Source organism: Eublepharis macularius, chromosome 2 (genome assembly GCF_028583425.1).
Source record: "Eublepharis macularius isolate TG4126 chromosome 2, MPM_Emac_v1.0, whole genome shotgun sequence".
NCBI lineage: Eukaryota > Metazoa > Chordata > Lepidosauria > Squamata > Eublepharidae > Eublepharis > Eublepharis macularius.
Genome location: NC_072791.1, coordinates 153280136 through 153305535, shown reverse-complemented (window position 1 = coordinate 153305535; position 25400 = coordinate 153280136). Strand labels below are relative to the sequence as shown.

Here is a 25400-nt window from a genome sequence, read left to right as displayed (position 1 = left end):
CTGAGATACATCTAGGGAGAAGATGGTAGTCAGATTTCCAAGGCCTTCAGACCAGATTTTAGTACTGTACAAGTACAGAAGGGTAAAAGGGAAGGGGGTGAACTGTACCACAGATGGTGTGGGTGTGTGAATGAATAATGGGGTAGTAACAAGCTTTGCTGATTGTGCCATACAATTCAGGGCCTTTCCCCCCACTACTTCTACCAGGTAACTGCTATGCCGCTAAACATGCCTTGTTTGGGTAGGCACAGCTGCCACAGACACCGCACACAGGCAGGGTTAAATCAACCTATTAGGTAGAAGCTCCCAGCAAAATGACATTTCCTCTCGCCCAGCAGAGCCAGGAACCACCGTCCTCAGCTCTGAGAAAAACTAATATAAAGCTGCCCTTGTGTGAAGGGCCCGATGGTATCAGGGATGGCGCAATAAATCTCAGCAACAAATACATTCACAGGGACCAGCACAGCCGCAGCCACACATACAGCTACTCCTCACCCTCAGAAACCCACACACAACTATCTCCTTAGCAGATCTCACACATCCATCACCCCACAGGAGAATACATAGCTATCCCTTTGTCCCCACCCCCATCCCACATAGACACATACAACTGTTCCTCACACAGTGCTGTCCCTTCCCTGACACACAGCTATCCCTCATTTCCAAAAACCCACATGAACTTAATTGTTTGTTTGCCAGGTTTTTTATGGACAGAGGCTCTACGAGTTTAAGGACTGTATGACAGGCAGAAGTTCAGCAAGTGCAGCTTTTCCCATGGCAAAGAGAGGAGAAACATGGTTGTTGTGGGTTTTCCGGGCTGTATTGCCGTGATCTTGGCATTGTAGTTCCTGACGTTTCGCCAGCAGCTGTGGCTGGCATCTTCAGAGGTGTAGCACCAAAAGACAGAGATCTCTCAGTGTCACAGTGTGGAAAAGATGTTGGCAGGTCATTTGTATCTACTCAGGAGGGGTGGGGTTGAGCTGAGTCATCCTGTAAGAGTTTCCCAGGGTGTGGAATGCTAATGGCGGGAGGCTTCACGGTATCCTGAGGAGGTTCTTTTGCATATGGATTGGTGCTTGATGTGCTAATCTTCTCTGCAGGGCTATTGTCGGGTGTAGAGTGTTTTGTTAGCCTGGTGTTTTTCAGAACTGGAAACCAAGACCACGGCAATACAGCCCGGAAAACCCACAACAACCATCGTTCTCCGGCCGTGAAAGCCTTCAACAATACAGAGGAGAAACAATCCATGTAAATTACCTGGCTATCATAGGTAGCTCAAAGTCCGCCCATAAGAGAGACAGTGACTGTGCTTAGCTCTGATGTATGAGGCTGCTCTGCAGAAGAGAGTAAAGTGTGCCAGTGTGGTGGTGTAGTGGTTAGAGTGTTGGACTAGGATCTGGGAGGCCCAGGTTCAAATCCCTGCTCTGACATGGAAGCTTGCTGGGTGACCTTGGGCCAGTCACAACCTCTCAGTCTCACCTACCTCACAGGGTTGTTGTGAGAATAAAATGTAGAGGAGAGGCGAATTATGTAAGGTACCTTGGATCCCCATTGCAGAGAGGTGGGGTATAAATGAAGTAAAATAAATAAAACTACTTCTGTTCTTGCCCAGGCATTCCTCCCTCCAGAGAAGAACACACTTTTGAATTTCTATTTGGAAACAACATGCACACATACAGGTGTCCCATTAGTATGGACACAATGCAGATCATTGGCCATTAACCCAGATGCACAAATACACACCGATAGAAAGAGAGGAATGTTTTCTAAACACACATTTGGACAGCCTATTCCAGACACACACGATCAGTGCTCTTACAGTGCCTTGTAAACTCCCCCTGTTCCACACTAGGCACATGCCTCATCCCACTCTCTGACCTTCCCAGAAAGACCCTCTGTCTGCACAATTGTTGCTCTTTCAAAATGCGTACAAATCTCAGAAATAATGATCATCTGGGCACACACACACACACACACCACCCATCCATCCAATTCCCCTTTCTTTCCAAGGAAGTTGGCAAAGAAGGATGGACAGGCATTGCTACTGCAAATTGAGGGACATCATCTTCTCAGCTCCTCTCGTTTCTTCCTTCTCTGGGCTCACAGAGGCTGGACTTCAAAACGATTATGTGGTGGCAACTGGAAAATGATTTCATAGAGACTTCTTGAGCATGTTTAAGCCTGCTTCTTAGGTTACCAGGGCTACTGTTTTGGCTAACAGGACCATTTTACATATGACCTTTGAAAAAAGGAATCCATGTGGCATAACCACCATGTTTGAAACGTCTTGTGGCAGGGAGCTACGATTTGTTGCAACTCCTTGGCACTTGTGCCTGTACATAATATGAAACAAATGTGAGAAACTGTTCATGTACAGTATACAAACTAAAGATGCAACCTCACAATTCCCTAGCATGCAAGAATGCATTCAGTATGCAAGGCAAACCCTAGAAGTGGAGTAGAAGCAAGTGGGGGGGATCTCTTAAGATTTTGACCTATGTGCAAGTGGGACAGTTCCATCTCCTTGCAGGTGCTGCCACCTGCTGATTGGCTATGGAGTTGGCATTGTGCGCAAACTATTATTAGGAGCTACACAGGAGCCTGGGATGAAAATAAATCTGCTAATTAAGGTGAAATCCAAGGATTCATCCAGAGGCCCCTACCACCAATGGTCATACAAGGAGGCAGTATTTCCTGACTTGTCCTGTGCCATTCCATTTCCTACCTTTCTCATGTGAGAGTTTGTTCCTCCAGGTCATAAATTCAGAGGTTCATCTCAGAGGATTCTTCTTTTGATTCAAGCCTAGTTTCAAGAAGATGCATAACCTGAGTTTTATTTAAATCAGGCTTCAGTGTCAAGTTACTTAAAGATAGTTGTTGTAGATTTTCCAGGCTGTATGGCTGTGGTCTTGGCGTTGTAGTTCCTGATATTTCGCCAGCAGCTGTGACTGGCATCTTTAGAGGTGTAGCAGAGGTGTAGTCTTTCGGTACTACACCTCTGAAGATGACAGTCACAGCTGCTGGTGAAATGTCAGGAACTACAATGCCAAGACCACGGCCATACAGCCCGGAAAACCCACAACAACCATCGTTCCCCGGCCGTGAAAGCCTTTGACAATTACTTAAATATAGTTGAACTGAGCGAAGAGATGTTACTTCAGTCCCTTCGAGTCAACTTGCTGTTAAAACAGGAAGGATATTCAGCCAGAGTTAAAATGGGTTGAGGCCAGGCCATCCTTAAGCAGCATAGAATACCTTGGCGGGATTAGGGTGCTAACGATGGTGTGCTCAGAAGTGTTTTAAGAAGATGTAAGGCATATTAGACAATGCAGGCAAAGGAGCAAATGTACTCTGTTAAGTAAATTATAAACAGATCAGGGATTAAAGCAGTTTGAAAACAAGCATATGCAAGTTGGCTGCCTCAGGAACATTAGCAGGCATTGACAGGGCTTGCCAAGGCAATAAGCTTCCATCGCATTGGAATGAGAGGGAATGTTTCTGAAGTCCAGGAATCCTGCTCAAAAGTAGCTGCTTCCCACATCATGTTCTGAGTTGCATCGTGGATACAAATTGACAAGTCTTTCCCAGCAGAGAAATATTGCAGCCATGGGCCATGTAGAGACCTTTCTTTTGGGAACTGAAGCTACTTTTCCATTCCTAGACCTCAAAACCTAGCATAAGAGAAAGTGAAGCCACACCCAACTATTCATTCTCAAGGTGTGCAGTGTAAATTAGCATTTGCAGTGGCACCTCCACAATTATGGTACAATCTCCCCGGGAAATACACCTGGTGCCCTCACTCTGTATGTTCAGGAGGCAACTGAAGACTTTTAAAATTTAGAATGGCTTTTGTTTAGCCACTTTTAAAGTGTGTGAGTAGGTTTTAATTGTGTTTTAATGTAATTTTATGTTCGATTGTTGTTTTTTATTTTGTAAGCTGCCTTTAGCTCCTCTAGGTGGAAAGGCAGCTAATAAATGTCTTAAATAACTAAACATTTGCAATGGCAGGATCAAAAACTTTCCTACCAAACCACCACATCCAAAAGATTAGAGTTCTCCCAGGGGTTACACATCAAAGAGCCGCCTGAATCCTATGGACAGTCAAGTGGGGCTTCTCTTTCCAGGTACAGAACTATCAAGAAAACTCTCCGAAGCTGATGGTTCAGCCAGTAAGGTTCATAGGTAGATTGTCTCAACAAGTTATAGAAAGGCACCATTGGCAAAAAATAAGACATCAACATTAGAATTCTGGACAAAGAAAGGGAGATCATGTTCATTAAGTTCAAACCACATCCAGCATTAGCAGGAACTCCCTCGAACTGGGTGACTATTCTATTGCGCGATAAACTTTTTAAAAATAATGTAAGCATATCTTTGGGGTTTCATTACAAGAAGTACATTGAAGAAGTACAAACCTACCCATGTGTGGTTTGGAGAAAAATCTTGCAGTGTTCATCTTCCTGATTTATTTCCTGTCTCTCCTTTTCCCTTTAAAAAACAACAACACTGAATTTGCATCATGTACCAGTGCTGCCTAGATGCCTTGCTAATTTTGTATCAAAAGTTAAACCCATTTGCTTCCTGACTCTGGAGCCCAACCATTTCATGATACTGTCTCAGGATCTCCATCCCTTCTCAGCACAAACTGCACCCTCTTTTATTTAGTTATTTATTTATTAACGTTACTTATCATCTACCTTTCTCACTGAGACTGAAAGTGGATTACACAGTGTAAGTCAATATGATGAACATTCAGTTGGGACTTTTGGACATTCAATAAACAGTACAATATAGTATGGATAGGAGAAATGTGAAAACAAGCATAAATCCAAATACAGAGCAGAAAACAATGCTGAAACAAAACAAGCTATTTGACATAATATATTAAATGACAAAAACAGACAGTGCACAATAGGAGAGTCTACAGTCCCTGTCCATTATTGAAGCATCCCTTTGAACCATTTCCTTACAGCCCTATTACCTGTGTAAGAAATCTCTCCTGTATAATTCAGTTTTGTAGTTTGTGGAAAGTGACAAGAGTGGGAGCTTTCCTGACCTCTTCAGGCAGGCCTTCTATAAGGTGAGGGTCACTACAGAAAATATGCATGTACTGGTAACTATTGATTTAGCCCATTTGCAAGGTGGCACCTGTAGATGGCCCTGTTCAGCTAAGCAAAGCTGCCAAGGTGGGGCATATGGAGAAAGGCAGTTCTATAGATGTAAGGGACCAAGGCCACAAAGGACTTTTTATGTGTTACCCTAATGGAGGGGGGGGTCTCCTTGTAGGTTGTGGGAATTACCATTAAAGGACACACAGTTAGAGGGAGTAACCGGGAAATCTCCACCTATATATACTGGGATTATTCCCTTAGAGAACTATCAGATAAATAGGCAGATGTTCTATAGGAAAGGTTTCTTTATTAACAGCAATAAAAGGCAAACACACTAAAAATCACACACAGCATACACAGAACTAACTAGGAAAACAGTGAGGAAATGGGAAAGCAGTTTCGGGTAAAGGGTGATATTTACCAGTCTTGGAGAGGAGAAGAAAGTCTGTGGAGGAGCAGCAAAATTACCAGTGTTGCATGGAAAGAAGGAGCCCAGTGGGGGGGGGGGGGCGTGAGTAGATACAAAGACACACACATATGGCTGGACTGCCTAGTTATAGGGCAAAACATGTCTTGATGTCTTGCTTCCTGAAACAATACCTAAATGGCTTGTCCAGAGGTAGGGCAATAAGTTGGGAAAGGTGTGATATGACTATCTTGGGAAGGACTATAGGTAAAAATATAGCTTGATGACCTGGTAAGTATTGGATAGGAAGGCTTTCAGATGTGCTGAATAGTCATATTAGGTAATTGGTAGAGGAAAGGTAGAGGGGGGCATAATGAGATTAGGTGGGGAGGTGTCTCTCAGGAAGCCTCATTATCTCTGCTTCTCTCTGGGGCATGGAGGCCGTTCAGTCAGTCATATTCCTATGATTCATGGCTTGGTCACTTTCTAGTCTCCAGGCCAGCTGGCATCCACTCTGCCTGGCAGTGTCTGGGACTGCCACTTCATATCCATAAACTGCCCTTTCAGTATGAAGGAGGAGTCTGACTGCTAACATATGTGATGGCCAAAACCTTTAACTGAACCCAGTAACGGATGGATAGCCAATGAAGTGACTGCAGAATGGAAGTAATATGTGTGCTCCACTTAGCTCCTGTCCTGACAATAATTGAGCTGTGACATTCTGTACCAACTACAGTCTCCAAGATGACTTTGAGGGCAGTCCTATATAGAGTGCATTATAGTAGTCAAGTCTGGATATTACCATGCTATGAATTCAGGTAGCCAGATTGGTCATGTCAAGGTAGGGGGCCATCTTCTCGGCTAGACTGAGTTTGTGGAAGGCATTATTTGCTTCTCCAGCCACAGTGCAGGGTCCAGTATAACCCTCAGGTTCTTAACCAAGTTTGCAAGGTTGTTTACTGGTGTTTCTTTTAGTGATCTGGTACAAATGAGCAAATGTAATATTTATTAAAGGGGGGGGATGCCAAAGCCTGCAATCCTAGGAACAGAAAAATTTAAGTACATGGACAGCTATAGATAAAGTGAAATGCAACTAAATGCGACACAATGCATTAGCACCAGAGTGCCAGTTGGCACAGAGTGGGCAGTCCTCGTGAATTTTCTAGCACTACTATAAACACAGAGGCTCTCTCTTCTTAATTATTGTTTTATATATAGCACTGCTGCTGAGCCCCAGCAAGGCCTGATGCAAACTAAACAAAACTAAGTATTAGATGCCTTCATCTCGGGATCTGTACCCAAACGCAAACCCAAGCTTGTCACCAAGTAAATGTGACAGGAGTTGCAGCCAGAGTTCCTTGGCAAGTTTGCCTATATACTATATGTCATTCACACTTTACTTTTAACATTGTACATGTGACACAGGTAGGTATAAGGTCAGCAAGTACCTAGGGGAAATGGAACTAAGTGTTTTGCCCCTTGCCATTTATGCTCATTCACCTCACATGAGCACAGTGTCCTATGTGCATACACAACGTGTGCATGTAGGCACTGTCCCTTGATTGGGAAAGCAAGTTTTCAAACATTCCCAGTTGTGAGATTTAGCCAGCGCGCATACAGATGGTGTGCACATTGGGGTGACCTGCATAGGCTTGTAGGGTGTGTGCTTACTCCACTCTCCCTCTAAATGCATTGTCTTGTGCCCACTATGTCATGTACAGGGTTCCTTAGACATTCACTTGAAACACCCCAGAGAATTAGCTATGTTAGTCTGGTGCAAGAAAACCGAAGAAGTGTCCTGTGGCCCCTTCAAGACTAAGACATTTATTCTAATTATGCTTTCACGGGCATGTGCCCAGGTAATCAGATGTAGTCTGCAGCTCACGAAGTGGTATGAGCCCACAAAAGTGAAAGTTACAGTATGTGTTTTACTCTTTAAGGTACCTCTAGAACTCCTATTTTGTTTTTTAAAGATTATTCAGCACACTTCTATATATATATATATATATATATCTGAAATCCCTGTCTTTTAAAAGTCTTCTGCTATCCCAAATGCTGATGCCTACTCCATGGCATGTAGGTAAATAACATCACCTGCTAAAGAATATCCCTATTAAAGGAACAGGACCTTTTTTTCCCCCTCCAAGGAGTTGGCCACTCTAACTTAAGAATTGAAAGCAGGATTGGCAAGTTTTGTTTCCAACAAAGTTCTTTTGCCTTTAATGACTGCCTGACAAGAAATTCAGCTGTTGAAGAGCCTAGATCTTTGCTTACAGCAAAACTGTCACAGGCACAGGCGCTCTGTCAGAAGGAGAAATTGGCAGCCAGTCAGTCTTAGGACAATTTTTCAAAGCAGGTCCCTGGTCTAACCATCTGCCAATGCCGTTTTCTTCTTCTAAGGGGGTGAACAACCCAAAGATCTTGATGCCTGGCACCCCCACAGGCCTTAGGATGTGGGGGGAGGGGGGAGGGAATGCAGTCTCCCACAGCCTGAAGGGTAAAAGAAGGTCAGAGGCGGAAGAGGCTGGTGCCTCCGCAGTGCTTAATCACTGAGGGAGATCAACTCTAATTGTTGGCTGTAATCAATATTTATTAATTACCACAATTAATTGTGATGCAGAATTAGGACGGTAATGAGTGGAGTGTGTAATCAGGAAGGGCTCGTTAGGCAACTTGCAAGCTAGACAGGGGGCAAGCTGGCAAGCAGCCACTTGAAAGCCTCTGGGAGTAAAAGGAACAGCAGAAACAAACAGGAAGGCCTTGGAGGAGGGCAGCAGGTGTAGACAAAACTATGAACAGTGGGATGTTGTGGGAGCTGTTTCCTTGGTTACTCTAGGATCTGTGTTAGGCCCAAACTCCCGTTCTTCACTTTCCTTCATCACCCTCTTCATTACCTCTCAGCAAAGATTATCATGCATCACCCTGTTTGGATGGCATGAAATGGCCTCTCAGCATTTTCTGTGGAACACCCAGGGGATATGAACTACTCATGTAAAGATGTCCCATTTTCATCCCCGTAGTGAGCCTTCTCTCTCCTCTTTGTGTGAAAAGGAAGTACACCCCAGGATCTCCTGCATTGTCATGAGGAACTCAAGTAGATTGTCATTTGGAGCTGGACAGATTCAAGGTGGAGGCCTCTGTAAGCCCCTGATCTCAGAATCACAGGCCTTACTCTGGTGGAGCGGGAACTGTGTCAGTGGTAGAAAATGGGTTGCCATAACTCTGGGAAAAATCAGTGTGTCCTGGCTTGACAGAAGTCTGTAGTACAAGGTCTCCAGTGTTTCTCAGAATCTGATTAGCAGCTGAGTCACTGTCAAAAGTGCTGTATCAGTGCCATGGCTTGTAAGACATCAGAGATGCAGGAGGCAGAGGTGGGAGAAAAACATAATGATTTGAAATAGGAGAGAGCAGGTAACAATCTTGCCCTCTCCACACATACATTTTCTCCACTTAAGAGTCTAGAGAACAAAAAGCATCTGGGCAAGCAAAGTATGAGGCAGCTAGATGGAGTATATTTGTAAGAATGATAGGAATACATATCCCGTCAAGCAGTGGTATCAGGACATGAGGGCATGTTCCATCTTTTGTATTCCCCCAAACTAGTTGGTCTAGGAAGGCCTCTTAAGTGTCTGGAGGGAGGAAGAGGAAAATACTTTCTCAACCCCAACTTCCGGTGTTATATCTCCCTGGCTCCATAATAACCTCTGCTCATTTTTCAAAGGTCATAATTTTCCCCTCAGGATACTTTGGGGGAGATCCTGTGAGTATCAAAGGCCTGGTCACATGTGCCAACAATATGCAAATTCCATCTTTCATCTTTATCTCCCACTATATTGCAATAAAGGGGAAGGAGATACAGATCCACAATCCACAAAACCATTTCTGCTGTGAATGGCAGCTTGTTGAACAAGCCCTTAACTAGAGCCATTTTGTAATTATTGTTTGTTATTTGTGGGTGTCAGGTTTTTCCCTTTTGTATGGTTACACTTCATATTGGTTGATGGGAGAGAACCAGCATCTTCTCTGAGCCATGTGCTGGCTGCAAAGTGGAGCTCCATCCCCCAGCAGTCTTCATTCCCACACAGGTACAAGAGCTGGCCAAGTAATTCAGAGGACAGGATGCTCTGGGGATTCTGTATCCAGCTAGCTAAAATGAAAACAAAATATGACAAGCTGACTCTGAAACTCCTCAGGGAGGAATGGGTCAGAGTGCCATGGATGGGGGGAAAAGGGAGGATGAGAAAACCACACAAAATAGGTTCAGGATGCAGGATTGATATGATAGAGTGGCGGAGAGTGTACAATGTATGAGGCTATGGCAGAATAGCCTCAGGCTTGCACGTTGCGCATCAAGATGACCAAGGCAGTAAAATATGACAACACTGGCTAATATTGGATACTGGTTTATTTCAGCTGGCTCAGGGAGGTGGTACAACTACAGAAGTTTGTTACCCAAGTTAAACCAGTAGCAAAATGCTCATTGCCTCCCCTTTGAGACCAAGATCAGATGGGATGAAGACATAGTCAAAGACTTGTCTTAGGCCTTCTTAGAATGGTGCAGTCCACAGGAACGACAATGCTAACATTCACTACTTCACCCTAGACCATGGAGTCAGCAATCCTGGCATGCATCAGCCTGGTAGACCTATCGACAGAAAATGGAGCTCAAGGGCTCTTCCTGTTGTTGCTCTGGTATTCAGAGGTACAATGTCACGGAGCATAGACATTCCATTTAGCCACCATGGCCAATTGTATCCCAAACAAGTGAGACAGCATTCCCAGAATTCAGTGTTCTACCCCAGTCCACAGCAAACAGAATGTCACTTTCCATCCGAGCCTCTTGAGATGAGTTATCTCAATGTGCAGCAGTCCTTATTAGCATGCAGAAGTCCATGGTAGTGTGAAATACACCATCCCACACTGATGGGCTGGCACTCTCAGAGTGCAATACTCTACTTTGATGACCATAGTTGCAGGGGCAACACATGCTATTGAATACCTGTGTTCCTCACCACACGCTCCTTAAGCTACTCAGCTGAATGGACAAACATCATTTCTGGGCCTTGACATTCCTAATGGAACTGTTGAGAACCCAGTCACCTGCTACAACTGGTGTTGGAGAGGAAACCTGATAGTGAGGCTACCACTGCATAATACTAGCAAATAAAGTTTCAGTGCTGCCATGGTATCTGCAATAAACTGATAGTGGTTCCCTTTGACCATTGCAGATACTCCAGCCCTGCATGTTGAAGGTGCTGTCAATTAGAGGGTACTGCTGGCTGTGATTCTGGTGAATAACATGGGGGTGGGGGTGGAATTCTATGGTCCTCAAATCAGAGAATGAGAAAGAGAGGTATTGAGGGGATTCGTTAAGCTTAGATTATATTTGACAGGGTCATAGGAAATTTGATTTTGACAGGCAGGTGCAGAATCAATTGGAGTCAGCAAGCCAGGGATTTGGCACTCAGACCTAGTAATTTAGACAAAACCTTCATGGTAGTTCACTGTGTTAATGCATAGGGCACAGGTTCCCAGTGTGCTTTTGAAAGAGGCTCTGACTGGCAGGTATTTGCTGAGTGTGGAACCCAAACAAAGTCACTGTTCCCAATTAAATGCACAAAGCATATGGGATGATGCATGCAGCTCCCTCCCCGCACACACACCCATGGAAAAGAAGAACTGTCTGCTAGCACCTTCAGCCTTCTCCCATCTGAGATGAAAAAGAATGATAGAGGAATTAAGGGCAAGGGGAGGGGGTTGAAGTTGGGATCTGCCCCTCCCCTCACTAATCACAGAGGAGCCAGAAGCTTTTGACACAATTGGCACACTGTGCAGGGGACTGTGGGTTCCCTGCAGAAAGCAAAACATTGCAGACAAGGATCTTGGCTTCCCTTGAGAAAAGCCTCAAGGCAGAGCTAAGACACTTTGACTTCAAAGATCCACGATTTCCAGCAGCATCTGTTGAGCCTGAAGGGTCCCAGCTGTTGAAGATGCCACTGTCCTGCTGCCAAGATGGGTCTCCTCCTGTGCCCTGCATGGATGGCTCCTTGGCCCAAGTAACCACCCGCTTCTTGCGTGTGACCAAGCTGCATGGGCTGCACTACATGGGTTCACGACAGCAGTCATGGACACAGCGCCTCCTCTGGAGCGGGGCCATCTTGGCATCACTGGGACTGCTGTGCACATGGACAACTAACCGGGTTCAATACCTGCGCTCCAAGCCAATGCACACCAGGGCACACATGCTCTGGGCCCCATGGCTGCACTTCCCTGCAGTCACCTTCTGCAACTACAACCCGGCACGCTTCCTGCAGCTCACGAGGCCTGATCTGTATTCAGTAGGACACTGGCTGGGGCTGACCTACAAGAACCACTCACTGCTGCCCACTGTCCTGGAGGAGCTGCCAGAAGAGCAACGCCCGTGGCTTAGCTACCTAGCCAACTACTCACGGTTCCTGCCTCCACGCCTCTCGCCACACACAATGGAGAGCTTCTTCCATCGCATGGGCCATCAGATAGAAGACATGCTACTGGAGTGTCAGTTCCAAGGCAAGCCTTGTGGGCCCCAGGATTTCACTGCTGTGAGTGGCTTCCATTCTGTACTCTGTCCTGGGGAAGAGCAGTAAAGGGCTGCAAGGAAGCATATTCAAGATAAATTTAAAACCACTTAGTTAACTCCTAAAATCCTTTAACCACCCTTTGTATAAGCGATGAAAAAGATAAGTTGTAAAAAGGAGGATTTGCTTATTTTTTCAATGCATGTCTGTGGGGAGGGCTGTCATTTTTATTTGCATTAGCTAATCGAATTGAGTGGTATGATCCAATGAATATTTATTCCAGAGTAAAAGGGTGCAATGTTATTATGTGTCCTAAGGATTCAAGCACTGTACCTTGGAGGATGATAGCAAAAACGAAGCCAGGGAGGCTGTGGTCCCTCTGCACCTCTGACCCTAACTGTGGAGATGCATGAGTCCAGTTGCCCTATCTTGGGTCCAAATGTGTGGAAAGACAATATTCCTCCCTCTGGCACAGAAATATGCTGACCATTGGTACCCATTCTTGATCATGACACAACTGTTTCCCAGATGGGTGCTGCAGAACAATCTCGGCACTGTAACATCCTGACGCTGTTGCTATGAAGGTGCTTGCAGCTCTGAAAAGAGTCCCGTGCAACTTAATAGCTGACCCAATATGACCGTGATACCCTGAGGGGCCTTTATAGCTACTACTCATGTCCTCCATTCTCCCCAAAAACATTAATGCCAGAAACCCACTCACCCCAGCTCAGTGAGGTTAGGTTAAGTCAGCCTTTATTATGTCTAGGATATTTGAACATATAAAATGGCTTTATCCTATTGGTCAATCTAGCTCAGAATTGTGTACTCTGACTTGTAATGGCCCTCAAGGGTCTCAGGCACAGAAAGATGTTTGCTACCACCTGCTTCCTGAACCCAAGACCTTCTACATGTATCCTGTGTCTCTGCATTTTATCACTGAGCCTTCCCAATTTCCCTCCCAGCCATGTTATACTAGCCAAGAAATGAAGGAAGCCATAAAAGCATAGTGTCTCTCAAATCATACTTTTGGATTGGTCATTAATGAGTTTTTATCATCACAGATGGAGAACTTTCTTTGGTTGGACGTTAAAAAAAACACAGAGGGAGATGTCATGGGGCAACTCATAAGGGAAAGAAGGAATTACAAGCCTTAAGAGGGAAAAACATTTGAGGTTCCTTTCACCTGGTAAAGACTCATAATGTTACAGGGCCTTCTGCAAGTGCCTCCCCACAAATGTTGCAGTAGGTTTTGGGATCCTTTGCAACCCAAATCCAAAACTTGGATCATAGGGCACTGCTAAGAAAACAGCATTTGAAAATGAACATGAAATAAAGGCTAAGCTTCCATTTCCCTTTTATTGTCCTGGTAATCAATATTGCTTCTTTCTAGTAACCCCATTTGGTGACTCTAGTAACCCTAACAGCATTCCTATTGCACCTATTATCTACCTTCATAAACTGCTTGCTTGTTTTGAAATAAACTATAAGTTCTATTTGAGGCACTAAGGTGACCAAGGCAATTTGTGTATCTGGACTCCCCAGAAATAACAGACACAAAAATAATAGATGTATTGTGGGGATGATAATAACACTGACTTTGTTCACCGCTCTGAGTGGGGCACTAATCTGTCTAGAAGAGCAGTATGTAAGTGCAGTTGTTTTCATTCTGATTCATCCCTAAAAGTTCAGGAGACAGAATGTGCTTACCGCTTGGCCTGGTGAAATTGGAGTCGGCCTGGTATTGGCTGGTGGTGGCAGAAGCAATTTGTGACTTGGGTCAATATTTTGACACAGCACTAAAGAGGGGACACTTATTCAGGATGTTTTGAGACAGCAGTTGAACTTCATGGGACTATTAGAGGGGTATCATCACAACTTGGGTGAAACAAACCCTGGCGTTCGGGATTGTTAAGCATTCTCGGGACTTCCGTGACTCTCCAAAGAATACTCTCTCACATACACACCTCACCCCCTCATTCCCCACACCATCTTCAAGAATGAAGTGCAGATCATCCTCTTCATTTTATGGGAAACAATGTATGCTTCTTACATCTCTAAAGAATGTATTTGTGTGTTTGTCTCTCTTATTCTGGCCATATAGTCATTCCTCTCTCAATTCTCCACTCTGAAGCACATCAGATTTCTTTCTAGATGGGATCACAATTACTGGGTAGCTGGAGAAACCAGGTTGTTGGGAGATGGGCTTGATTTATTTTAACACCCTGCCTTTCTCCCCAATGAGAACCCAAAGCAGCTTACCCCATTCTCCTCTTTTATCTTCACAACAACCCTGTGAGGTAGATTAGGCTGGGAGTGTGGGACTGGTCCAAGGTCACCCAGAAAGCTTCCATGGCAGAGTGGGGATTCCATGGTAAACCAGGGATTTGGAACTGGATCTCTTGGATCCCAGGTTGACACTCTAACCACTACACCACGTGTGCTGTCAATGGACAAGTCACAGTTAATGGTGAAACTGAGATATAAGACAGTGGATGCAATGAGACCTGTTATGGCAGAAAGCCTGTTCCAGTTTTGAATCTAGAAACCTGGCAGAGGAGAGTGGAACATTTTTTACTCCTGGCTTTTATGCAATTTGTTAGGCTTGATTAAGCCTGATGGTCCCCTTTAATCAATCTCCTTTCTCTCCACAGGTCTACACGCGCTATGGGAAGTGCTACACATTCAATGGTGATCGAAACAAACCACGGGTGACCTACCAGACAGGAATGGGCAATGGGCTGGAGATCATGTTAGACATCCAGCAGGAGGAATACCTGCCCATCTGGAGGGAGACGAGTAAGAGCAGCAGCAATGCTAGGAGGAGACAGAAGAAACTCCAAAGGCTTTGTGCCACTGTGCATCCCCCGCCCGCCCGCCTGCGTCCCTTCTCTTTACCTGCCCTGGTCCTCTGGTACCACATTCTCCCTGATGGGTATCATAGATGTCACTGACAGCACTAAAGCCCATTATCAGCTGTGTGGCTAGTTGTGGCAGTGGCAGGATGGAGATAAGTAATTGGTCACACAAGTGGTAAGAGTAACTAATGTCAAGAGTTATACTCTGTTCAAAGAGTTAGAGTTGATTGGGAGAAAAAATGGCCTTGGAAAAGGACCTATACAAGTCCAATTATTGATGTATCTCAGATATTTAAAACGTATGTATGATCACAAGTAAACCCAGTTTACCAGCTTCTGGGTAACTCACAGCAGACACATAAAAATCTGATGTTCAGGTGTGTTCAGACTGGTGATCCTGACATGTGGCCTTTTCAAAAACTGTACTCTAACTAACCTGGATAGCCCAGGTAAGCCTGATCTCATCAGATCTCAGAAGCTAAGCAGGATCAGCCATGATTATTAATTGGATGGGAGACCTCCAATGAAGACCAGGGTTGCAGAGCCAGGCAATGGCAAACCACCTCTATTAGTCTCTTGCCATGAAAATCCCACTAGGGGTTGCCAGAAGTCAGCTATGACTTGAGGGCACTCTCCATCACCACCACTATAACCGAATTTATGTGTTTGGTCATTTTTAGTAATAAATTGGTCCTTTGATAAGGCAAGAAGCAGTAGCCCCTACAGCGGCTGGAAACAATTGATGCAAAGGAGGGCATGAATGTCATACTTGTAAATTATCCCACTAAGGTAAGGTCTGGCAGAACCATCATTATTACTCCCATTTCTTCCTCTTGTAGATGAGACATCATTTGAAGCTGGAATTCGGGTGCAGATTCACAGCCAGGATGAGCCCCCTTACATCCATCAGTTGGGGTTTGGAGTCTCTCCTGGTTTCCAGACTTTTGTGTCCTGCCAGGAGCAGCGGGTAAGGGACATAGGGCAGGGAGGCAGAAGCTCCACCCATGCAGAGTTTGATCACAGTAAAGGCTGTAGGGAGATGTGCCTCAGGCAGTAGCAAGGTAGTAGATATAGGCAATAGGCCATGCTGAACAAGGTGATGATAAGTACTGCTCCCTTCGATGAATGGTTGTTTCCCTAGAGTCCCCCTGTGAGCTGCTGGAGGTCAGATCTTTATGGTTTGCTTTGATAAAGTTCACCCAGCCCCTTACAGGGGAATCGCACTGGAACTAGCCTTGAATTTAACTGGAACAGAAATGCATAGAATTTTTCCCTTGTCTGTTTTAACCATCCTGACCACCAAGTGGGAGGAAGAATGGCTCTCAAAGAAGATAGGTGGTGGTATTTCAGTGGAACTAAGCTAAGACATCTCTCCTTCCCTCACTCCATCCCTATATTGGACTTCAGTTAGAGGTTCATACTGTGGGTCAGAATGGGCATTTTAATCAAACCTTACAGAGGAGTTAAACAAGCCAGTATCTGACATCTGAAGAAACAGCAATATAACTTTGTGGTGGTATTCAATCAGCTCTACCATATTTCAATTAACTCTAATGCAATTTAAACGAAGGAACTGAAGTATTTGCAAACCTATTGGGTTTTATTCATTTTTCTTTTCTAACATTTACCCTACAGATTTAAACTGGTTTGACTATTGTTCCTGTTCCCAAGGAACCATGGGAACTGTAGTTCAGGGTATACTAGGATCACTTAACACTGAACTCTCAATACCTCACAAAACTGCAATTCCCAGTATCCTTTAGGGGTAAGTCATGAGAGTTAAAAGGACATAAAATGGATACAATTTTGGGGCACAGTGTGACCTCACTAGGAGGCAGTGGATGTAGAAAGTATGTTCTGTGGTAGGAACAGACTCACTCAAATCCAACCATATTCATTAAGGCTTCTTTTATTGCCATGAACCAAGTCCAAAAAGGGTTTGCATACGGCTAACCAGAGACCCTTGCTGCCAGCCTCACCCCAGCTAAAGCCTCTGGCTGGAAAAACTCCTGCCTTTGCTATTGTGTCCAGCAGCTGATTTGCAGGGAGTGCAGCTGTCCTCTGGGTGGCATGCCCCATACCCTATAGGGGGGCCATTGTACTGCTACTGCCACCCTAGGCAGTGCCCCACCCTCTCCCGGAGCAGCTGCTGCTTTGGCCCAGTAGGTAGAGCCTCCTCTTAGTGGCCTCCACTGCCCTGTCTTTGCCCCACACAGTTATGTCCTAATTGGAAAAATCTCATACCCAGGGCTTTTTTTCTGGGAAAAGAGGTGGTGGAACTCAGTGGGTTGCCCTCAGGGAAAATGGTCACATGGCTGGGGGCCCTGCCCCCTGATCTCCAGACAGCGGCACGGAGGGCAATCTAAACTCCCCTCTGTCTGGAGATCAGGGGGTGGGGTCACCAGCCATGTGACCATTTTCAAGAGGTGCTGGAACTCATTCCACCGCGTTCCTGCTGAAAAAAAGCTCTGCTCATACCTCTTTTATCTCCCTCTCTTCCTCCAAGAAACCTGGGCACAACACACGATTCTTTTCTCCTCCTAATTTTGCAACAACCCAGTGAGGTGAGTTAGGCAGAAGATGAGTGATTGGCTACATGGCTACAAGGGGATTTGAACTAGGCTCTCTCAGGTGCTAATCTGGCACTCTAACTACTGCACCACACTACCTAGAGTTATCATTAAAGGACTTGAAGAAAGTGATGGTGCCTTAACGACCCCTCCATCACAGGTGCTGTGGTCAGAAGGAACACTTGAGATGCCAAAATTCAGTTCCTGTAATCAGAGTGTACTGTTAAGAGCTATTTCGAACAGGGAGAAACAAAACTCCAAAGCAGATGCAGCATTTTAAAGAGAAATGTTTCCTAATCAGGCATTCCATTAATTGCAGTGAATTATATCTGCCTCCTCTCCCTCCACAGCCATGTTAAAATTAAAGTCTACCAATGCTACCTATTTTTGTTTTAAATTTAGCTCAGCTTCAGTGCTAAGCAGTGGGCAATTTTAAATGTTTCATACATATCAATGAATTGGCATATGCAGATGAATAATCTGATTTCTCTGCAGCCTTGTGGCAACTCCGATTATTCATCAAAAGTTCATTCCTCACCATTACAATGCAAGACATTTTCACAGTAAAAAGTGTTAAGTCAACATTCTGTCATTTGAAGGTTTATTTCTTTGCGTTCTGGCAACATATGCTGGAAGAAGATTGGTCACGTCAGGTATCAGCTTTTCCATTAGATACTGATCTCTCTCTCACTCACATACACACACACACACCTTTTAGTACTAGTATTTAGAATGCAGCATGTTTAATACTAGTATGCAGCGTGCTTTATCTCACTAATCCTTACAACACCCCTGCAATATAGGCACACTGGGAGAAGAAGGAGATACAAAGGCTGGGAGACCAGTGGCTTGCATAAAGTTGCTGAGTTTCTGGCTACAGTAAGATTTCAAGTAGGATCGTGCCTGGTTTATGCTCTAATGCTGCAATCCATTGTACAGTTACCTGGGTGTTAGTTTCGTTGTACTCAGTGGACTTGCTTTCAAGTAAACCCTGGCTCTGCCTATCATGTTTTTATCCCACCTTTAATCCAAAGTTCTCCGAATGGCACACATGGTTCTCTCCTCCATTTTCATCATTACAACAACACTGTGAGGTAGGCTAGGCTGACAGTGGAGTCTTAATCCAACATTCTGTCCACTACACCACACTGTCTGTCATGCTAACCTTGAGCTGTTAGTTGCTATATACAAAGCACTACCCTGTTTCAAGACTGGTACAAAAACTGTGTTAGAATAATTTTCTCTCTCTTGGTGAGTATAAAATGTGCATTCTTGACCCTGAAATGTCAAGCAGGCCCATAAAATCAGATTTAGATGTATTTCCAACCTTAGTATGGAATTCACTAATCCTGCCTCAGGCATGGGATTGAACTTCCCTGCTGATGGGGGCAAGGACCAAATAACTCTAGGTATATTTACAGCACAGCTTGTAGGGCATTGGGAGGGAGTGCTGGAGAGCTTAACTGGAAAATGGGTTTCACTGAAGCCAGAAATGCATTGGGAAAGCCCTCCCTGGTTCTCAGCTGGCCAGGACACACTTTCTCTTGGCTCTTAGCTTCCCCCCTCCATTTCATGCAGCTAACGTACTTGCCCCAGCCTTGGGGGATCTGTCGGGCCAGCGTGAAGGGGGAACAGGTTCTGCCAGGCTATGAGACCTACAGCATTGCTGCTTGCAGGTTGCAGTGCGAGAAAGAGGCTGTCGTGCAGAACTGCCAGTGCCGTATGGTGCATATGCCAGGTAAGATGACTGCCTTGAGCTTCTAAGCCTGTGTACTCTGGGGCCCTCTGTCTCTGCTGCTTGGCACACAAAATGTGAATGGTCATTCTGCACCATATTCTTGGGTTTTCCATCTTTTTTCTGTCCCAGTTCTTTTAATAGCAGTCTGAAGTCTGCAGAAGTTTTTTCTGCCCTTTATATCTGTGCTGGGAAAAGCCTCACCTGCTAAATTTCAAGGTGCCTTGCTGCTATTAATGGCATAGAAGCAGGCCAGAAAAAAGGGTGATATAATGCTGTGCCCTCTCTACCCCACCAGCAACCTTTTCCTCTTCTGTGTCCAATGTCTTAGGGAGCAGCAAGTAAAAAAAAAAAAAAACCTTGTCCATCGGAAGCAGACCCTTTTCTGTGAGCCCCTGATCATTATAGTTCAACTTGCCCACGCTTCATGACTTTGCCCTGCTGGTAACCACAATCAGGCCTTTGGGCATTCTAGAAATAAAACAAAACTATGCCCCCTCCATTGAACCTCTTTTTTATACTGTCCTTCATCTAATGAGCTTAGCACAACATACTTGGTTCTCCCTTCCTCCATCATATCTGCATATACAATCCCATGACTCTTCTTAAAGTTGCCTTTTAAGGGCATTACTAGCTTTCGCCCTGTCTACCACCCATTGATGATATGAGTGTTGGAATTTGGGGTGAACAGGACACAATTAGATCCTTCTAGGCGTCTCACTAACAAGGTCCTCCTCTTCCAGGTAATGAGTCCATCTGCTCACCAAATGTCTACATTGAATGTGCTGATCACATACTTGGTAGGTACTTCCCCAATTATTGAGCAGCCCCAACTGGGGGAGGATCTGGGCAGCTGATAAAACTCAAGTGGAGCATCCTGGGGGTTCAGCTGGATTGCTAGACCTTTCAGACTCCAAGGGTTCGATAGTTGTACCTAATTTGAGAATCCAGGTGGCTAGTACTAAGGTGGCCAGTAGCTGTCACCTTGGGAAATGGAGGGACGTAGTGCTGGAGGGCTGAATATGGAGAACTCCACAAGTCTCTCTTTCCCAGACAACATGTACAGGCACTTTATCCCAGCAGTGGCTTCCTAGACAATGCAACCCAGGAGCCAGGATATAACACTGGCTTCCTTTACCATGGCACAGATGTGTGGGTGGTGTTATGCTTTGGCAATTTGTCCCCATTATGCCTGATACAGGCCTTTCCATTCACAGATACAGCTGTTGAGGATTCCCAGGAACGCTGTGTCTGCCCTACGCCTTGCAACTTGACACGGTACAGCAAGGAGATCTCCATGGTGCGCATTCCCAACAAGGGCTCAGCCCGGTACCTTGCTCGCAAATACAACCGCAATGAGACCTACATTCGGTGAGTGTCTCATTGTTGATGAGGGCAGTAGGGGGATGTCCCCATCACCAGAGGGTGAGGAACTCCAGATCATAAATAGAGCCAGGAGGGAATTCTGTTGGGGAAAACATGGGAAAGTCTATGACTCCTCTCTCTACCACTCACACTGTCCTCAGGGAGAACTTCCTGGTGCTGGACATCTTCTTTGAGACACTGAACTATGAGGCAATTGAACAGAAGAAGGCATACAACCTGGCAGGGCTTCTGGGTAAGTGAATGTGCTCTGCTACCCATCTGCCTGCCACTTTCCTTGTTTTAAGGCAACTGCCACAGAGACAAAATGAGTATTTCAGTGGGCAAGCTGTCTGAAGGGACCAGGGTCTTGGCCAAGCAACATGCCAGGTGAAGGCCTTACAAGTTCTGGGCACGCTTCTTCTCCTCTCTGTACTGACAGCTCCTGAACAAGCAGCTGCAGTCCTGCCTTTTGGCTTCCAGCATTGGTGGTAACTGCAGGACAGTAGGCAGCAGCCCAGGGGTTCTTCCTTCTGGCAAGTCCTCACATTGGTGCAGAGATTAAGGCACCTGGATCAGTTCTCTTCTCCAGCCCTGATTCAAGATCCTTGCATTACATGTGGTTGAACTGAAACTCCCAGGAAGAGATGCTTCTGCCACTCCATCTGATCGCAGCTCTGCCTGTTCCTGAAGCTGTATTAAGGGCTCTCTTCTTCCATCAGAGCTCTCACAAGAAAGAGAAGAATGGCCCCAAAGAAAAAGAAGTGACCCTAACCCTTCTGTCACTCTGCCTTTCACCCATTACTCTGTTATGTCTCCGCCTCTCCTTTATAATCCTTTCTCTGATAAGCAACAAAGTAGCAGTTGCCCTCCCTTGGGACTCTGCAACTCACCCCCCCCCCCCCAGCTCTTCCCAGCACTTGAGCTTCTTTCAGGGTCATCTCTTCTCTGCCCTAATTGTCTTGTTTCCTGCTAGGGGACATTGGAGGACAGATGGGCCTGTTCATTGGAGCCAGTGTCCTCACCGTCTTGGAAATCCTTGACTACATCTATGAGGTGAGGGCAATAGGGCAGGCAGGAAAGGGACCTGCTTGGGCTTGTGGTGGGGCAGTATCAAGCTATGCCTTGGAGCTGCAATGGGGAGGCAGAGCTCGCTTTCATAAATGCACATGCACAGCTGTTCCAACCATTTATACCTCTCTGCAGGAGGCTGGCAGCCTTCCCACATGTTGCAAACTGAGGTGATGGCCTCCTCTCCGCAGAGGTAATGCTGTCCCCCTAAGTTCATAGCACCCCCTCTCTGAGAACTAGGACCCTGCCTGCTGCTAGTGGATGAGCCAATAACATCTGGTCCAGCCGGATATGGCATCTCTGCCCATCCTTAGACTGTTGTTCTTTGATTCCAGCAAGGGCCTTGCCCATGCAGGATGTAGGGCTTCAGCTGCTCCAGACTGCTTGCTCCAGTGCTTTATAACTTTGGAGAAGAGGATTTGGACGTCATCTAGCACACTGCCACAGAGCAAAGAGATACTGAGTGAAGGGCAAGTTCCTAGCAGTTGGAATCAGATGTGTATACATGCCAAATGCTTACATGTATACACTCTAGGCTGCCAAGTACGTATACCCAGTTGCCATTCTTCCTGTCTCTTGCTGTGCTCCAGGTGATCCGTGACAAAGTAGCCCATGGCCTAAGGCGCCCCAAGCCACCTATGAAGAAGCCTTCCGGCAGCATTGCCACCTTGGGCCTGGAGGAGATCAAGGAGCAGGTAAACATGATGTCGCAAGTGTAGATTGGAAGGCTCGATGGAAGCAAATGAGGTGCAAACCATTCGCTTTCCCAGCTCTGACACCTGTCAGCTGGGTAGGAGGGAGAGAGGCAGAGAATGAGAGCAGAAACAGGATCATCACAACAACCAGGGATATCAGAAAATGGTATGGAGAGTTTGTGGACTTTAGGCATGAGAGTCTTGCATTGTGGTTTGGACACTCTATGCTTTGGTTCTGACTATCTGGTTTATAGGAGATGTGTTGTTACGGACTCTGTGTCTTACATACCTGTATCTCAGCACCTAGTAACTGAGCACATTGTGTGATGTGTAACATAATGCTGATGAAAATTGTTGTTAATAACAGCATCATGCCTCAGCTCTATGTGCAGTACAATAATTAAGTTAAAAGGGAACAAGCCCCGCCTGTAGACTGACAAGTAAAAAAAAGACCTAGTTCAGTTTGCACACCTGACCACTGTCCATATCTTATGCGCAGCAGATTTAGACCTGGCTTAAACCTGATGCTGGCATCTAACTTTGCATGTGCCCAGTATCTTGCTTAAAGACACAGCATGTGCAGTGTTAGCATGCCTGAGGTCTGTGGTCTGGGCAGGGATTGAGCTGGCATGTGTAGCAGGATTGCATGCTTAGTGGCCCTGTTTAAATGAAATGCTGGGCATGTGCCATGTTGCACAGGTAAGTTATTCTGTTCCTCCACATTTAAATTAGGCCTTCATGTGCTGAAACAAGTGACAGCCCCTCAGCCAGGATCCAATTGGCATGGGAAACTGATGATTGTGACCAGAATATGAGATATTGATTACTTCCTAAGAATCTGAGTTATTACATGATGAAATGGAGAAGTCTGCTTTCTGAATGACTGTAGAGTTGGAGGAAATAAATCAGATCCAGCTTCAAGAAATAGGAGTCAGTGCAGGTGACTACAGAGAGCACTTCCAATTGAAAATGCATTTGGGAAAGTTTTTCTTACAGTGGGTGAGCAACTGGGAACTTGGAGCTAAATCTTGCCCCTCTGCAGGCGCTCTCTGGTTCCTGCGCTGCTAACAGTAGGATCACTGGAGGTGGGTGGATGGGCAGCATTCATAGCAATGGCCATCGGTGGGAGCTCACTTGAGGAAATGAGGATTGAGACCATGACCCACCACCACTTGCTCCCTTTCCAACCAGGTCCTTTCTGCTAAAAACTCTTTGCTGACCAGGGATTTACAGAGAAGTCCTTTAGATTTTGAGGGATGTCCCTCCTTCCCATCCCTCCAAGTGAAGACAATGCATTCTCATTCTGCATGATGAGACCAAGGAAATATATCAAAGTTCCAAATGGACATTCGTCAGAAAGAGTTGTGCATATTTCAGTGGATGAAATGCAGTCACTAGTCTCTGTCTAGGGTTTAAAAACAACAACTCTGCACCGTTAATTGGCTCTAATAAGGCAACAACTTTAGCTTATATTCAGATTTCATGTATTTCCCAGCACACTTTTGCTTCAGATCTGAGATTTATCTGCACCTTATTAGATAAATGATCTCTAGGCAGATTCTATTCATAGGCGAGCAAATAGCCTGCAGTATTATTTCAAGCTGTCCAAACACCAGAGCCTTTTATGTTATCCGCTCTCTCTTTTAGTATCTTGGGTGCTGAGACTGCTTTCTGAATGATGACTCTGGTTAGCTTTCTGAATTCATTTCTGTAGAGCTAGGGCAGTAGAGTATGTTGCATCCTTTGTTTGGGGGAGACAACTATCATTGGTTATATGAGTAAACAGGGACTAGTGACTCTTCCACCCACTGAAATAGGTTGTGGCACGCCAGTCGGCTGTAGTGGTACATAGTCGACAGGTTGCTGCTAAGGGGGAGAAGAAAGCTGAGAAATTTGAAAATGGAACTGAATGGATTTTTTCATTCAGAAGATCCCTGTGCAATGGTTTGAAGTAACTGAAAGTACCGCTGCTATTTGCAGAGCTGGTTCCCTAGATCCAGCCAAGGAGCCTACACAGCTGTCCTACGGAATCTCTAGTTTAAAAGTATGAAATTGTGCTGAACAGATTATGTGAATATTTACTGTTCACGCGCCTCCTTTATTTTATTGTGGAAATTGAATTTAAGAGGGTTTTTTCCCTCTTCTACCCGCCCCCATCCCACCTCAGTACTTACAGTAGTTTTTTTTTGGCTGTGGCCAAAAGAAGCTTTGGGAAGAGGATTAGGAGACATTGGACAAGTTTAGGCAGGAGAAAACATGTCTGTGGGCAATGGGGATGTGTTTTTAAAGCCGTAGGGAAGGACTCAGAGCTGTTCTGAGCTAACAGGTTTGTCTTCATGATAATGAGGACTGGAATCTGGTTTTTCTTTTTAAATGAAAATTGTGATTCTCAGGATGAACAGGTATGGCATGGACATTTGTGGATCCATTAACTATTCACCAATTTTTAAATTAAAAAAATACTAATTGTGCATGGTTCTCATATACAGATGAACACAAAAAGCTGCCTTATACTGAGTAGACCATTGGTCTACTGGGGTCAGTATCGTCTACTTGGACTGGCAGCTGCTTTCCAGAATTATGTCTGGCCATTCTTTTCTGTGTTCAGGGTACATTCATATTTCCCCTTACATGATATACAGAAGAGAGATTTCAGAGAGGCGTGTGAACTGTAGTAGTTTTTGTAGATGGTACAGAGGGTAGTGCTACTGTGAATCACAGAAGCTACCTCCTGAAAAGAACAAAAACATCTGAGATTCCCCAGGTTGTTTGGCTAATGGCCTCATTACTAGATATCGGCAGTTTTTCATTGAGATGAATAGGAAGAGAAATAGGTGGCAGAGATAGAGAATCAGGGTCTGACTGCTGCTTTAGGCATCAATGTTTTTTTGAGAGTTTCTTTCTGCCTCTACAGATCTGTCTATCCTGATAACCTTTGGACTTCTAGTCAAAGAAAAAAGGCTCAAATTCTTTGAGTAGGAGAGCATGTTCTTACAAAGTTTAGTATGTATAATAAGGGCTTTCTTAATACCACTAGT

The 25400-nt window shown here is 45.1% G+C and overlaps 1 protein-coding gene across 2 annotated transcripts in view; it reads left to right on the top strand.

Annotated features, from left to right (window-relative positions):
- The window catches only part of ASIC4 (acid sensing ion channel subunit family member 4), an 85454-nt gene that overhangs the window by 47812 nt on the left and 12242 nt on the right, over positions 1 to 25400 (top strand). For both annotated transcript variants that reach the window (XM_054971570.1, XM_054971569.1), the window contains 8 exons: positions 14726 to 14870; positions 15769 to 15896; positions 19078 to 19237; positions 19978 to 20034; positions 20452 to 20605; positions 20761 to 20852; positions 21573 to 21652; positions 22258 to 22362. In XM_054971570.1, coding sequence (XP_054827545.1) covers positions 14726 to 14870; positions 15769 to 15896; positions 19078 to 19237; positions 19978 to 20034; positions 20452 to 20605; positions 20761 to 20852; positions 21573 to 21652; positions 22258 to 22362 — 921 coding nt within the window. The remainder of the gene's footprint in view (positions 1 to 14725; positions 14871 to 15768; positions 15897 to 19077; positions 19238 to 19977; positions 20035 to 20451; positions 20606 to 20760; positions 20853 to 21572; positions 21653 to 22257; positions 22363 to 25400) is intronic.